Source organism: Thamnophis elegans, chromosome Z (assembly GCF_009769535.1).
Source record: "Thamnophis elegans isolate rThaEle1 chromosome Z, rThaEle1.pri, whole genome shotgun sequence".
In the NCBI taxonomy this organism is placed as follows: Eukaryota; Metazoa; Chordata; class Lepidosauria; order Squamata; family Colubridae; genus Thamnophis; species Thamnophis elegans.
Genome location: NC_045558.1, coordinates 43,332,540 through 43,349,071, shown reverse-complemented (window position 1 = coordinate 43,349,071; position 16,532 = coordinate 43,332,540). Strand labels below are relative to the sequence as shown.

General features: G+C 39.1%; 1 protein-coding gene across 1 annotated transcript; it reads left to right on the top strand.

The window, feature by feature from the left end:
• The first annotated feature begins 5,230 nt into the window (after positions 1-5,230).
• On the top strand, positions 5,231-9,198 carry TRIL (TLR4 interactor with leucine rich repeats). Its single transcript, XM_032234826.1, has one exon. It carries the CDS (start codon positions 5,317-5,319, stop codon positions 7,600-7,602), a length of 2,286 nt encoding a protein of 761 aa, XP_032090717.1. The 5' UTR covers positions 5,231-5,316; the 3' UTR covers positions 7,603-9,198.
• The last annotated feature ends 7,334 nt before the right edge of the window (positions 9,199-16,532 follow it).

Here is a 16,532-nt window from a genome sequence, read left to right as displayed (position 1 = left end):
GTAACATGGAAAGATAGAATGATTTGTGCTTACTGTCAATAATACTTCAGGATTTATTCTTTCCTTAAACCAAATGCCTGGGTTGCTTCATAAATGATATGTAAGCATTCTGCCCAGTGGTGGGATAGTAGTTTAAACTATTAGGTTGTATTAGAATGTGTAGCAAAAGAATTTTGCTACACATTCTAATACAACATGACTCACTGATCATAACAAAGGCAAACCTCCCAGGTGATAGCAGTAGTTTCAAGTGCAATTTTATAGCTTTTGCTCATGGTTGTTTTCTAAAACTTAAATTGGTCTATTGTTAATTTAAAAAATGCTTTTGGTGTCATACATCAGTAGTTCAGCTAAGCTATTTTATCTGCATTTCTTTATAACCCTAGCCCTTCACCCATTATCCATGTATAATTATTACATTAGCTGTTTGGCATACAACTGGGAACACTGGAAATGGAGCTTAGAGAGAAATGATGATTCAAACAATGCTATTATTGACAAATATAAGACAAAATCAGAATTGATCAATTTTCACCTGCAACTTACACCAGAATCTTTTCAGGTCCTCAGCTAATTTGGTGAAATCATGCCAATTAAAAAAAAAAGACTAACTGGATCCAACAACAAGAACAGGAAATACATGGTTGAGTCTTCATTACTGCTGCCAAACAAACTACTTTTTGCATAATAACATAAGTCACTCAGTGTCTTGCATGGAGAATGTCTGCCAATATGAATCATTATCGTGACATTTTCATTTCTCTGGCTCGTTTTTTTACAGTAAAAGATAGCAAACGTACCTTATGAATTTTAAGGAAAAGTAATTGTGTGCCTATCCATTATATTGTGATAATTCAAAGAAAACAGCAACATATTAAAAATATTACACTTGAGAAAACATTTGTGTCTTATTTTCAATGGATTGTACATCTTACTTATTTTCATGTAATGCATTTCTGCATAAGTGCGCCTTGTACTACAGTCTATTGAGCATAAATGTTGTTAATTGATGTCTTTTTAAAACAACCAAAAGCTCTGTTTTAGTTATCATGCATGTTGTGGCCTTATATGGACTTTGGGCTATTTTGAAAAAGTAGTTATGTTTTATATTTTAGTTCTTGCTCCAGCAGTGCTATTAATTTTCTCAGTCTATAGTTTTACTAATGTATATGATTTACCCTACAGCTATTTATGGTAAATAGCTATTCTACTGTATAGAGATGTATACATTTGCTTCATCTCTATTATTTAATTTTAGAAGAAAATATGCTTTAGCCCATAAAAAGACCCAGGGATGTAGAGCAAGTTTATTCAAACTTAGATTTATACTTCTTAAGGAATATCAGAATCTAGACAAGCATTCGGTAGTATAAAAAAATTGAACTTTGCTGTTTTCATACTGTTGCTATCTAAAGGTCATCTGTATTTCTGCAGTTTAGTGATACAGAAACTGATAAAATCCCATGTTAGCTGAGATAATTGGAAAAAAGATTCAGAGAAACAATTCATCATTTATTATTTTAATAGTGTTCTGTAAGAATTAAAATCATAGCATTTGTACACATTTCATAGGCAATTGTGTTATTCTAATTATTGCACAGGAATTAAAACTACTTAGTTTTGTTTCAACTTTCTTTTTCTTGGCTTTGTTTTCTTAATTGGACAAAACTGCAGATTATCTATAGAACATGATCCACAAAATTAAATTTACACTTTTTGAATATAAGTACTCTTAAGGAGTGTATTTAGGAGAAAAGTATGCATACAAACAGGCTTGCATAGGTAATATTTCATAGGAAATTCCCACCTGGTTGTGCCCATAGCAATTCTCTGGTTTCCTTTAGACCACTGAATTACTTGGGCACATATTGAAACAACTGAGGAGGGACCTCTCACATAAGAATGTGACTAATCATAATTGGACTGAGTCCAGATTTGGCCACATGCAACTGAAGATTTTCCTTTCTTCCTTATGGAACATTATGAAATAATCTATAGGACAAATTGCTATACAGAGTAGACTTAATGAGAAAAAATAACTCTACCAAATACTGAGTATCCCTATCCATCTAACCTTTGTTAACAGGGAAATCTGCTTCTGGCAGAAACACACATGCATTTAAATTTGTATTCTATCTAACTTGAGTGGGTGGTGAATTTTTTAAATATTGAAATCCTACATGCTTGGAGGATAAATTTGAGTGGGCAGAAACAGATCTCTGCTATGTTTATGTATAAACCCATAGTTAAGTGCTGGCTAGGGAGTTGTAGTCTAATACAACTGAGATATAGCTAGTTAGGGCCTTCCATTACTCCTATTTATTCAGTGTTAAGAAAATAATTTCAGGAAGAATACATTTTACATTCCTAAGAAAAAGGTACATATAATAAATATTTGGCCACTTCTCCTTATTTATTTTTTATGTTATTTGGAGCTATTGCCCAAATGTTATTTCAGATGACATTCTATTCTTAAATGAAAGCAAATTAATTCCATCATAAAATGCCTTATCTGCAATGTTGCTCAATCAATGTGAAGTATAGATGGCAGATAGATTACTTCCACAAGTAAGCCATAAATCTGAAGGAGTGGTATACATATGGGGTTCTCCTGTGATGTTTGGCAACAAAATGCCCAAATTACTCAATGCAGTTATATTAAGTTTAATAGCATTGGCACTGAAAATCATCATACTGTATTTTATCAGCAGATAAAATACATTTGCTAGTGTGACTTATAATGCAATCTATGTATGTTTATGCAAGAAATGTCACATAGTATTCAACAGACTTTATTCCATTATATTTCAGTTTTCACTGAAAATGCTAAACATATTTTATGCATTAGCTTGTTAAAAGTGCTTTGCTTCAAGAGTCTGTAGAATCTTAACAGATTGAAAAACAAAATCTGTATTGAAGATCCCACAGATGTTATGTAGATGACAGCATTGTTGTTCTTAACATGATTATGTAAGTAACTTTGGGAATGTTTTCTGCATTGAAGGGTGGGGTATACTTTAATCAAATAAATGCATTGCTTAAGTATACAGGGAAAACATCGTATATATGCACCAGGAACATCTGTTTGTTCAAAGATTAATAAAAGTATGGAGTTTTGACTGTGGTTTGTGGAACAAGCCATTGTGAACTTATTTATATATCAAACAAATATATAAAACACAGTTTGGAAACATACAAAGTTAAAGCCAAAAACCTACTCTAAATATTACCAAGACAAGTAAATCCAGCCATGGTTTTCAAGGCAAGGTGGTAGATTCTTAATTTACAATTTACCAGGTGCTGAGATGGTTCCTGAGTTCTCAATATCTGTACGAACTGCTGGGATGAAGGGAAAAAATATGATTAATCTTCATTTTCTAATAGAAAATCCAGTTAATACTTGGATTGGAATAATGTTCATTCTTACAGATGTTTGGTTCAAAATGTCAACTTTATATCCAAAGGCTAGTACAAGATTTTTTTATCCATATAATTTTCTTGTCCTCTTTCCAACAGTTCTTCTCCGTCTGGCTAACTACCAAATGCTTCTGCTGAATCCCATTCAGAACTAGTATTTCACTGATTTAAGACCGCAATGCCAAAATCATCTGCAGGATTTGTGTAGTGTTTGACCTGAGTTCAGAAATGCAAAACAGGGATGAATGAAGCTACTTAAAATTAACATTTTATTTTTCCATTTCTTTAAGAAACACCAATCTAAAGCAATCCAATTTGTATATTGTTCAGTTTTCTGACTAGGTTCTTCTTTACTTCAAAATCAGCTACCTCTATCCCTTTTCATTGAGAATGTTTTAAAATTCCAATTTTTTTTAAATCTAATAAAGTTAGTGTTTACTGTAGGTGAAATTAGATTTCACTATTAGATGGTTTTTCTTTCATTTAATGAAGTTAGTGTTCATTGTAGTTTGGGTTCCTACCAATACCTACTTCTGTTTTTCAGTGCATAAAACCTGCAAATGTAAGGAATTTGTTAAATTATGGGTGTAAACTTTTGAGATCTTAAACTTAAGCATGTTGAGGTGAAAAGAGGCCAGAGACTTTCAAATTAATCTGTCATGCTCTAATGGTTGGACTATGGGTAATATTGCCAGGTTGGAAAAGTAAAGGAAGTTGTTAAACACTCTTTCAAAAATCTGAAAAAAAACTCAACACAGCCATGGGATTACCATTTAAATTGTTTGAAGAGAACATCTAGTCTCCCTAAATTTTTGGAAAACATATTGGATACAGCCACCCCTACTCTCTTGAACACAATGCACAACCTTTTATCTTAACACAATTTTGTGAAGTGGACATAAGCAACTCTCATTTTCTAGTCTAACATTTTCTGAACCTAAAGCCCTCCAGTTCAGGAATCTCTCTGAGAACGCCAAGTCAGTACAGTCAAGGAAGCTATAATTTCCAGCCATTTGGAAATCATTAGGTTTGCGGAGATTATATCCTGCTTGTTTTGAATGCTTTAATGGTGTAGCGGAGCAGGAAACACACCAAGCGCATTTTAGCACAGGGGACTGTTTTGGAAAACTGTCGCAGGTCCATGAAGGCAGCATCCACTTTGGGCGCTCAGGCAATCGGAATCAGATTTCCTCTTGTGGAAGGGCAAATTCTAAACTGCTCTAAACCGCGGCTATTAATTTGGACAGACAGACAGGCGGCGACGACGACCTACAACACTAGGGTTGGGGAAGGCCACGAGGAATCCCAGTACGTTGGCCATTCCGACTCCTCCCTATATTAAAATTTATGAGCGCTCAATCTTGGGGCCAGGGGCTTCTATTTCTCTGCCGTTCTCCCCTTCCCTTGCCTAGACGGCTATCGCGCTCTTTAGCTACGCTCCCCTCGCTACCCCTCCCTCTTCTCCCCCCAACCCCGCGCCGCCCTGGTCCTCCTGCCTCCTTCCAATCCGTTGAATCTGGCCTTTCTCCCGCTCCCCTCCTTCCACCCGATCTCCAGGTCTAGCGAGTCCCCGGGGGCGAAGTGTGGGAAGTGCGAGTTTCCGTTCCGATTGTCTGTCCCCGGCCGCCACCCCCGCCTGGCTTACAGGCTTCGAGAGCAGTCGCTCAGACGCAGAGAGGAGAGGGTCGCGGGGAGCCAGAGCCCATCGCGAGGGCGCGGCGTCGGAAGCTGCAAAAGCTGTTGGCGACGGAGCGCTCGGACAGGGTCTGGAGCAAGGAGCCGTCAGCGCCGCACTCGGACCTGGGTTCGGACCCCGACCGAAGCCGCCGCCTACAAGGAGGGGATGCAGGAGAGACGCCGAGGGAACTGGGGAAGAAGCCCGCCGCTCGCCCTAGAGAGATGGAGCCGCCGCCGCTGCTGCTCCAGCTCAGAGTCCTCCTGATGCAATTGCTGGTCGCCTGCTCTCTCTTAGTTCTGCTTCCGCCGGCGGTGGCGCCCATCTGTCCGGAGTCATGCGACTGCCAGCAGCAGCAGCATATCCTCTGCACCAATCGGGGACTACGGTCGGTGCCCAAGGCCGCCGAGCCACAGGACATCCTCACCTACAGCCTGGGCGGCAATTTCATTGCTAATGTCTCGGCTTTGGACTTTCACCGCTTAGTGGCGCTACAGCGCCTAGATTTGCAGTATAATCGAATCCGTTCGCTCCATCCGAAAGCCTTCGAGCGCCTGGGGCGTCTGGAGGAGCTTTACTTGGGCAACAACCTCTTGGCTTCCTTGGCGCCGGGCACACTCCGCCCCCTGGCTAAACTGCGAGTCCTCTACCTCAACGCTAACGAGATCACTTATCTAAGCACGGCTTCTTTTGCTGGTCTAGGCAATCTGATCAAGCTGCGGCTCGACGGTAACTTGCTGGCCTCGCTGAGTGATGCCACCTTTTCAGGACTAACCAACCTGCTGTATTTGCATCTGGAGGCCAACCAGATCCGTTGGCTAAGCCGTAATGCCTTTGCTGGCCTTGGCAAGCTTCGCTTCCTTGACCTGTCTGGCAACCAGCAGAATTTGCTGCGCCACCCAGACACCTTCAGGTCTCTGCGCTTGCTTAGCACCCTCCTGCTCTCTGGGAATGACATGCAACAGCTAGGGAAAGGACTCTTCCAACACCTCTCCAACTTGGCTAGGTTGTCACTGAGTGGAAACCGACTGACATGGTTGCCAGTGGAGGCTTTTGCTGGTCTGGAGTCCTTGAAAGAGTTGCACTTGGAAGGGAACCTGCTAAGCCAACTGCCTGCCACCTTATTTCAGCCTCTGCAAAGCTTGGAGGTGCTGGATCTGAGTAACAACCTCATCACTACTCTTCCTGCTGGCACCTTTGGTCCCCTAAATAAGTTGAGAGAGCTCAGTTTGCAGGGAAATGCCCTGGCCTCCCTGTCTGGAGAGCTCTTCACCTCCAACCCAGCCTTGTATCGCTTGGAATTGGATGGGAATCCCTGGAGCTGCGACTGCCACTTGCAGGGGCTGAAGCAGTGGCTTGCATCCTGGCATTCCCAGGGCCGGCTCCTGACTGTGTTTGTCCAGTGTCACCGGCCACCTGCCCTGGCTGGGAAATACCTTGATTACTTAGAGGATGTGCAACTCTTCTCGCTTTCTAATGGCTCTTGTTTGGAAGGGTTAACATCTGCAAGCCCAGGAGGCAATGGTAACTCTAATTTAGATAAGCAGAGCTCCCCACCTTCTGTTTCAACTGGGTTGCTAACGTTGTCCCAGAAGATGGTACCTGAAAAGGGAAGTTTTAATGTTGAGACAGCTCCAACCACCCTGTTGCCCAGCTTTCTTATCAGTACTAGGTCTCCCTCTGTACTTGCTGCCGCCTGGCCTCGGCGAGCGGGAAAACACCACTTGGTCTCCTCGGTGTCTAGTACCCTTCCTCTGGTCACTGATCCATGTGATTTTAACAAATTGTTTCTGTACAACCTGACAGTGGATACTGTCACTGAGAGTGCAGTGACAGTGCACTGGGGGGTCCGCCCACATCGCAGCCCTCGCTTGTTAGGGCCAGTGCGCTTCCGAGTCCTTTTTGATCGTTTTGGCACTGCCATCAAGTTCCAGCGCTTTGTTTATATCCCTGAATGGAACGAGCCGGTAGCCACTCTGCGAGAATTGCGCCCGGATACCCCATATCTGGTTTGTGTGGAGGGAGTGATGGGGGGCCGGGTCTGCCCAGTGGCACCACGGGACCACTGTGCAGGGTTGGTCACTTTGCCTGAAGATGACATGGGGGCAGCTGCTGCTGCAATGGCTGGGGGGACACAAAGCTTGGACCAGCAGCTCCTCACCCTTGTGCTATTGGCAGTCAATGCATTGCTACTCTTCCTGGCTTTGGCAGCCTGGGCTTCCCGCCTGGTGCGGAAGAAGGTCCTGGGGTGCCGTCGGAGAAAGGCAGCCTCACCAGTCCATGTTAGGCAGATGTATTCTACCCGTCGGCCCCTCCGGTCCATGGGGACAGGCATTTCCACTGACTTTTCTGGGTTCCAGTCCCACCGGACACCACATAGTGCTGTTTGTGCCTTGCGTGAGGCTGACCTCATTGAGTTCCCTTGTGAACGCTTCATGGATAGTAGCACTGCAGGGAACAGCAGTGTCCTACATGGGGAAGATAATTTGTTGCAACGGTTTGCAGACTAGAGATGGGGCTCTAAGCTAATTTGCAAGTATTCTATCATAAAGTGGCTGCTGGCATTATGATTTAGTGAAGTCTATGGTAATGCAGCTTCTGCAAAGATGGCCCCCAGATATTGCAGAATTACAACTCCCAGCAGCCGTAGTTTTGCATGGCAAATTGTGAAGGGTGCAGGGAATTATAGTTCAGCAATAACTAGACTACCCCATGTTTCTGATTTTCCTATCCTATATTTAGGTCTGCAGAAAATATGTATATATAAAGATGGCTGATTAAAAATGGGTAACTCCTGGAGTAAGATATACTAAAAAAAAAAAAAAAAGCAAGAATGATTTTCCTGAATTTACTGTTGGCCATTTTTACTTAAACGATTTGAGTCTATGATTCTCAAAAAACCAATTAGAATGGGAATCTATTACACCCTTAAATTGCCATAATTGTGGCTAAGTGGGCATTGATCTCTATTTATGAATTAAGTAGATACTAACAGAAAAACAAATTTTAGTTGTCTAATCATCAGTTCCCAAATGGATACAGAATCTAACAATTCCTAACTTGTTGGTATAACTCTGTAACTACTCAGTATTATCCTTGGGTAAGAAATGAACTAAAATAACTGGAATCAAACAAAAAAAGGTAAAGAAAGTTTTATACAAATGTTTTAAGTTGTACAAATTTGGGGCCATTTCAGGTTACATCAGATCCTAGCTTTTGAACCATTTGTTTAAAACTGATCAAGCCACAAAATTTGCCAATATATAGATCTGCAAAAATCTGTACAACTGTAAATTGATAGTGAAGAAATACAGAGATTTGGTGTCATTTCATGGTTATCTGCATTTATGGAGTCAAGATATAATAGCATTAGTAATTGAATGGTGCAAAAAAGTATTTTCTACTTAATAGATCCCAGACAGTAGAGATATATTTCTTCACATACAGAAAGTCCTATAAATGTGGAGCCTAATGGTTGGAGCCTTTTACATGCTAGTTCTGACTACGCTTTGCAAACACTGAGAACAACAGGAGAGGAATCAGTATAATTATTATTGCTTCTAAATAAAACTACTCAGAGAAGAGGCTGTTAAGTGTCACTCTCTTGATGGACAGCTGAGATTCCCCTGGGTATAACTCAAAGTACAATTCAACTTCTGGTAGATGGCAGTTAGCATCAATAGTATTTCCCCAGCTGATGTCATTCTTACCTAGCCTATGTATTTAGGATGAGCTGGATTTGCTTCTTGCTTGTCAAAAAATGTGAACCCGAATTACTACTTTGATGCAGGGAATATTCTTGAATTATGCTATTAGACACTGATTTTTAATTCTAATTGGCTCTTCCAAATTATAGGTTTTGATTAAAAATATTTTTTTCTAGAAGGGCTTTGAAAACATGTTTAACTTGTGAGCTAAGAATGGTGCTTTTTTATACTGACCAGGTCTTTCTTTTATTAAACAAATGTAAGAAGTTTTAGTGTATGTTTATATAACACGTTAAAATAAATAAAATAAATAAATAAAAAGATGAAGAAAAGGAAAAATGAAGGAATGAAAGAATGTTGATTTTGCAAAATTCAGATGTCAACACTGCTAGGGAGAAGAATCCTAATCCAATTTGTTATAATTTGTTTAGAATTATTTTTTACAGTAGTCTTGAATAAATACTTTTTGATACTTCTACAGTTTTGCCTATTATTTTTTTAGTCTTGTTATTCATAAATGATTTTGGATAGAGATATAGGAGCTTTCAGAAAAATTGGGGGAAGTAGATTATGTTGCTGTCCTATGATTGTTGTGCAGCAACACTATCCTCCCTGATATTACATAATGAGCCACTAAACCCTGCTAGGTTTCTGGAAGGTTGTTGCAGGAATCGGAAGAATTTCCTTATAGAAGATACTTCTGTCCCATTTGGAGGGAATTCCCTCTTCTTCCTCTGTGCCTCAGCCCCATTCAGCAGAGGTTACCAGCCTAATAAATTTATTTTTTTGATAAATGCATGGGCTGCAAGGGAAGGAAAGTATAGAGAAGCACACATTGTGATTTTCATGGTAGAAATCCCACCCTGTCTATAATGCCTTGGTAGAACCATACTTGGAATACTGCATCCAGTTTTGGTTGCCATGATGTTGAGACTCCAGAAAGAGTACTGAGAAGAGCAACAAGATAATTAGGGATTGGAGGCCAAAACATATAAAAAGAGGTTGCTGGAATTGGGTATGTCTAGTTTAATGAAAAGGACTAGGAGTGACATGATAGCAGTGTTCCAATAGCTCAGGGGCTGTCACAAGTTATTCTCCAAAGCACCTGAGGGCACGACAAGAAGCAATGGATGGAAACAGTGGTGGGATATAACTGGTATGCCCTGGTACGGGTGTACTGGTGCCTACTGGGACCACCAGGTACCATTCCGGTATGATGTGCCGGAGGGCCAATCCACCTGCCTGCTCCCCTTACCTCTATTTGAGCCGACTGGGGCATTTCCGCACATGCACGGGGCATATGGCGCCTACGTGACTCTCTGCCGAGCAGCTGGAGTGTCGTGGGAGGTGGGTATGCATGCGTGTGCTGTGCACATACACGTGGTGGATGCCCAGCCCTGTTGCAGCGTATTGGTTGCAATGGGAGGCCGAACCCACCACTGGATTGAAATTAATCAAGGAGAGAATCAATCTAGAACTAAGGTGAAATTTCCTGATTGTTAGAACAATTAATCAGTGGAACAACTTGCCTCCAGAAGTTATGGATGCTCTAACACTGGAAGTTTTTAAGAGGAGAGGAGATTGTACAACTATTTGTCGGAAATAGTATAAGGCAGAGATGGCTAACCTTTTTGCCATCGTGTGCCAAAACTGGGGGGGAGCGCGGGGGGGTTGTGCATGTGTATGCCCACACCCATAATTCTATGTGCCCGCCCATGAACCTCCAGAAGACAGAAAATGGCTCTATCGACAACCCAGAAGTCCGTTCCCTAACCTTCGGTTTGTACGTTGGACCACTTTTCACCCTCCAGAGGCTTCAGGGAAGCCTTCTGAAGTCTCCAGAGGGTGAAAAATGGCCCAACAGCCAACCCGGAAGTCCTGAACTTCCGGTTTGTGCGTTGCTCAAAAGGATGAAAAATGGCTCAAAATGAAGACAGAAATCAGCTGGCCAGTGCACGCATGGGCACAAGAGCTGACAGGAAAGGTCTTGCGTGCCCTAAGAAATGGCTCCGTGTGCCACCTGTGGCATGTGTGCCATAGGTTTAACATCACGGATATAAGATTTCATGCCTGAGCAGGGGGTTGGATTAGAAGACCTCCAAGATCTCTTCTACCTCTGTTAATCTGTTGTATGGAGTACAGGACTCACCAGATTCATGCATCTTTAGTCATGACATCACATGTGCTGTATAAACCCACCTATGAATGCCTATATGATATGCTAACTCCAAATATTAGAGTTCAGTTTAAAATGGAAATAAAATAGATATTCAGTAGTAACTCATTTTCAAGTGTATTTCTGATTTAAATCTTAATTTGAAGAAGCACAAGGAGCTGAGTGTTGCATTTTTTAAAATGAAGTTTATGTCTTGCAGTGTGTAATATTGTTTCAAGCCAAGATAAATTATGTTTATTAATCAAGTTTGTATGCCACTAGATTCCTTAAATTGAGTCCAAGCCAAAAAAAAACCATTTCAAGCAGTCCATCATTGAATATTTAAAACCATTTTTAAATATAAATTTTATTTTTTGTTTTCAAAACAAACACAACACATAAAATATTCCTTCTTTACATACTGTAGAAAGTGTATCAGTTGGTTACAAAAGGCTTTTGTGCATCTCTTCCACAGTCATCAAGCATAATTCAAATTAGCTCAAGTATTTTAACTCAGATATTTATACATGTTACCCTTATAACTCCATTTTTATTTGACTATAATTGTTTAAACGTCCTTCATCATAAAATATACCAAGATTTAGTACATAACTATATACTGGCATTTCATTTAATATTTCTGAAATCCTCCAATAACACTGAATCCTTATGTCCTATTCTAGGTAAACATTCACAATATTTAATAACAAACTTTTCTAATCCTTTCCAAATCACTGTTTGCAATTTTCATCCAGTTTCCTTATATTGTACCCATACACATATATATAGGTTATCATCATTATCCCTCCTTTATTTGACTATATCCTGTATCATCACATTTCCCCCCTAATAATCAAAACTTAGCTGTATCTAACTTAGTTCTTTTTTTTATTAACCTTTGTATACAATCCAAAAGGATTTCTAATCTTCCTTTCATGGGTACCATTCAATATTCATATCCAATTATTACTTGTCAGAACAGTACACATTGTATACATTATTATCATTATCAATTATTTATTGAAATCCACAAGTGTTAAAGTTGCCAAGGTTGGAGAACCCTGATCTAGGCAACATTTTAGTTTCAGTGTGGGGATTTATAGATTTGTTCTGATAATATTCAGAACCACCAGGGGAGAAGTGAGCAGGAACTAGACTTGAGATTACTGTCTACATTTGGAATGTAGTCACTCCTAATTGAAATTTCAGATTTCCAGTTGTTAAATAAGAGAACCAAAAAGGTCCCCCAAGCTCAAAATCAGATTGCTGATATTAAATGGCATTAAAAACTGGAATGTAGGGAATATAGAAAAACTGTAATTGATGCTAAAACACATTTAAACTCAGAGATATTCTGAGTAGCTGTTAAGACTTTGTTTTGCACACAATTCCCATTTTTGGATTTTGAAATTCTAAAACAAACTACTGTATTTTTCGGAGTATAAGACACACCAAGATTTTGAAGAAGCAAATAAAATTTTTTTTTTTGCACTCTGCAGATCTCCCAAAAATGGCCTGTTTTTTGCAAAAATGGGCCCGTTTTTTGGTCAAAAAAGGCCATGCATACCCTTTAGGAAGTTTGTTAGAGTGCTCCTGGGGGCTGGGTGGAGGGCAAAAATTGGCCTCCCCAGCTGCCCAGGAGCACTCTATTAGCCTCCTAAAGGCAATGCATGGCCATTTTAGTGAAGGGGGTGGAGTTTCAGGAGGCAAAAAAATGCTGTATTCAGTATATAAGATGCACCCATCTTATACACCCTAGTAAATATAAACTTGGCTTTTGTGTTAATTAGATTGTCTGATGTTAATACAACAGGATTTGTAAATCCTATGTGAATAATGCTTGTTAGTTTCAAGCTCCAGGAGTCTTGCAGGAGAATATCTTAGCTCCAGAGACCTTTCATATGCGAATGCGAACTCTATAAACACTAGGTCCCCACTTTATACATTTTTCCTCTAATCTAATTTCTATGCAACTGTATGAATAATATTTTGTAATGGAGTCTGACAATAAAGCTATCCTTGCCTTGATCCTTCATACTAGTTCTTGATATAAGAAAAGTAACACCCTTCACCTCATCGTATGTGCAATTGTTTAACTTTGGGGGGTGGAATGTTGTTACATTTTATTAATTATTTCATAATTTATTTATCTGATTATTATGATTCTCCCATAATTATAGAGAATTGGGGAACATATACGTTGATAAATTATTATTATATTACTACTACTACCAAAATAGTCCAGCCATCAGTAATGAGAGGCAAGTAGAAGGAATGTCAACTTAACAAATTATATCTTTTAACAAATATGATCAGTGTTCTTGTCTCCCTCCCGTGAACATAGTTGTGACCCTAAGATGTTGTGCAATGCTGCGTACAAAATTCTAGCCCTTCATTATAACCAAACCTTGGGAAATATTGGCAGTCCTCACTTAACAACTCTCCTGTTTAGCAACTGTTCAAAATTACAACAACAGTGACAAAATAACTTTGCCAGTTGTCCCATTTATGTTCATGGCAGTGTCATATGGTCATGTGATTGTCATTTCTGCACTTCATGTCTCATTTCCAACAATCGGAGTCAAAGGAAAACTGGCAGTAAAATCATATCTTGATTGTGTGATATCTCAATTATTTGCTCAAGAACCACAATGGAAGTGAAATCATAAGTCCATAATAGGCATATGATAACTCACTGCATTGCTTAGCATTTCCAACTATAGTAAATAAGTGAGTACTATCTGTTCAGCTTTAAATTTAACTGTACTTCTGTGAGGCAATATTCAGGAGGTCGAAACTACTGCATTCCGATCAAGATCAATCCTTTATTTTATTAATCCTAATGGACAGAATTTTGCCAGACTAAATCTATACTTTATATCTTGCTAGATACATCAATGGAAATTATATCTTGCTAGATACATCAATGGAAATGTGGCTAACCCAGAATCACTTCCCCTTCCCTGGGACTGTATAGTATCTTAATCTAACCCACTTTCTGGAAAAGCTTTTTTTCAAAAACTTTTCCTCGTGGATCCTCCAGGTGTACCTTCCAGCACAATAGCTTGGTTATCTAATGCTAAAGTTTAAACATCCAGTATAGATAAGTATGACCCTTTCAAATCTGATGCTCTTCCATGTGTATTGGATTTCAACATTCACAATCCCTAATCATCATATGCCCCCATATCTATAGAGTAGCAGACTTAGGATGGATGGACAATATAAAATCTTATTTTATTCATAACACCTTTTTCAAAAGAAAAGTGATAACTGTTTGCATATGTCAATAATCCCCAAGGTTTCCAGAAGTGTAAAATGTTACAGATAAGTAATTTAGTAAAGACTGAATATATTCACCATAGCACAATTAATAATGGAAATCTTGGCCTGGAAATTATTGTACTTTTTTAAAGAGACATAGCTAGAATACAGAATACAAGCATTTCATAATAAGGATGATTAATGTGAAATAGTAACCTCAAAGTCTTTTATATTCACTCTTCTGCTGCATCAAAAATTAAAATGTGTACTTAGACTGCCTGGAGAGGAATTAATTCATGTTACCATTAAGAGTATTTCTTTGAAATTAATAGCTCTATTTGCTTATGTTTATATTTTGCATAAAGCAATTTCATTACTGTAGTGCAAATTGACAAACAAAAACTATTATAAGTGGAAATGCACTAAAATGATCTCTTCAATGTGTATATGGGTCTCTGCTGTGTATGTGTGTCTCTGTGTGTGTGCCCACATATGTACTTGTACATGCACAAACTGGAAAGAGAAATTTCATTCATGCTTCTTGCTGCTGTTTGGTTCCTTCCTATGCGGAAGATAACAAAGTAAGGGCAGGAAACAAGATTTCCTGACTGCCTTCACCGATGAAGGCAGTCCGATGAGCCATGTAGTGATGTTTCCTGCCCTTATTCTGACATCTGCTGGGTTTGAAAACAACAAGGATTAGAAAAGCTCAGGGCCAGAAATTGGGAGGGGACATAACTGTTTCAACCATCACACGAACATGCAAACAAACAGTGGATAAGATATCTAAGATATTCATAGAGAGGAAGTGGCAGGATTTCTTGTTGTCACACATTTTCAAGAAAAAGGGATTTTCTTAATCCCTTTTTGCTCAGTTTTTTTTTCATATTTTGGAAAAGTAAATGAAGCAAAAAGACATGTAGGAAATTTTTCTACATGGGAAATATAGATAAGTGGATCTCACACTCAAATTGTCATAAGTGTCTCAGGAGGACTATTCTACTAACTTGAGGTCTACAAAGCTGTCTTGCTATGTGTTATCATATCACTAATTAGTAGGATGGAGAAATTCAAATTTCCTCTCAAATATGGATTTCACTGGATAACTTTAGGACCATACCTGTCTTGCAGGTGTTTCGTGGGAATAAGATCAGGAACCTTACAATATAAATTGGATTGTTATCAGAGGAAAGAACCTATGCTTTCTGTCTGTTTTGGTGTATTATCAGTATCAGTATCATTATCATCATCATCATCATCATCATCATCATCATCATCATCATTAGAACCCTTGTTAATCTGGGTGATGGTTCTGTTGGCATAAATTTAATTTTTTTTTGTATTCACCATATTTGAAGGGGTTGTGGAGCATATTTTGTCTGGCCCTTCACCTTAGACCTGTCTGATATATTGCACCTGTTCAGCGTAGCCCTTAAGATCATTAGAGTGTGTAAGCCCCTCCACCATGACAAGGTAAAGCTCCTCAGAGGGGGTTGTTGTTGTTGTTGTTGTTATTATTATTATTGAAACATGTTACATATAACAGTTTATATAGTGCATGAAACAATCTTTTGTTTCAAGCAGTTAGATTAGAAAATACATCTTAGTGGGAATTCAGGTTATCATTTATAAAACCAACCAATCCCAATAAAATATTTTCCCAATTTGTTTTTAAGCACCTTACATGATCAAGCAAAGTAATTAGTCAACCAAATCTTTATCAAATAATTTTTCAAGAGAAATATTCTTTCTCAAGAAATATTTTTCGTCGCCACGATATAGAAAAGATGTGGAGACTCTAGAAAGAGTACAGAGAAGAGCAACAAAGATGATTAGGGGACTGGAGACTAAAACATATGAAGAATAGTTGCAGGAACTGGGTATGTCTAGTTTAATGAAAAGGACTAGGGGAGTGATAGCAGTGTTCCAATATCTCAGGGGTTGCCACAAAGAAGAGGGAGTCAAACTATTCTCCAAGCCACCTGAGGGTAGAACAAGAAGCAATGGGTGGAAACTAATCAAGGAGAGAAGCAACTTAGAACTGAGGAGAAATTTCCTGACAGTTAGAACAATTAATCAGTGAAACAGCTTGCCTCCTAAAGTTGTGAATGCCCCAACACTGGAAGATGTTGGATAGCCATTAGTCTGGAATGATATAGGGTTTCCTGCCAAGCAGGGGGCTGGACTAGAAGACCTCCAAGATCTCTTCCAACTCTGCTATTGTATATTATTTACCCTCTTTCAATACTTTTCAATATATAATACAAAAGTATTGCATTTTATATTGAAAAGTATTGAAAGAGGGTAAATAATA

What these genes read in the sequence shown, in the direction of transcription:
- TRIL (XM_032234826.1), top strand. Translation starts at nt 5,317, where the DNA reads ATGGAGCCGCCGCCGCTGCTGCTCCAGCTCAGAGTCCTCCTGATGCAA.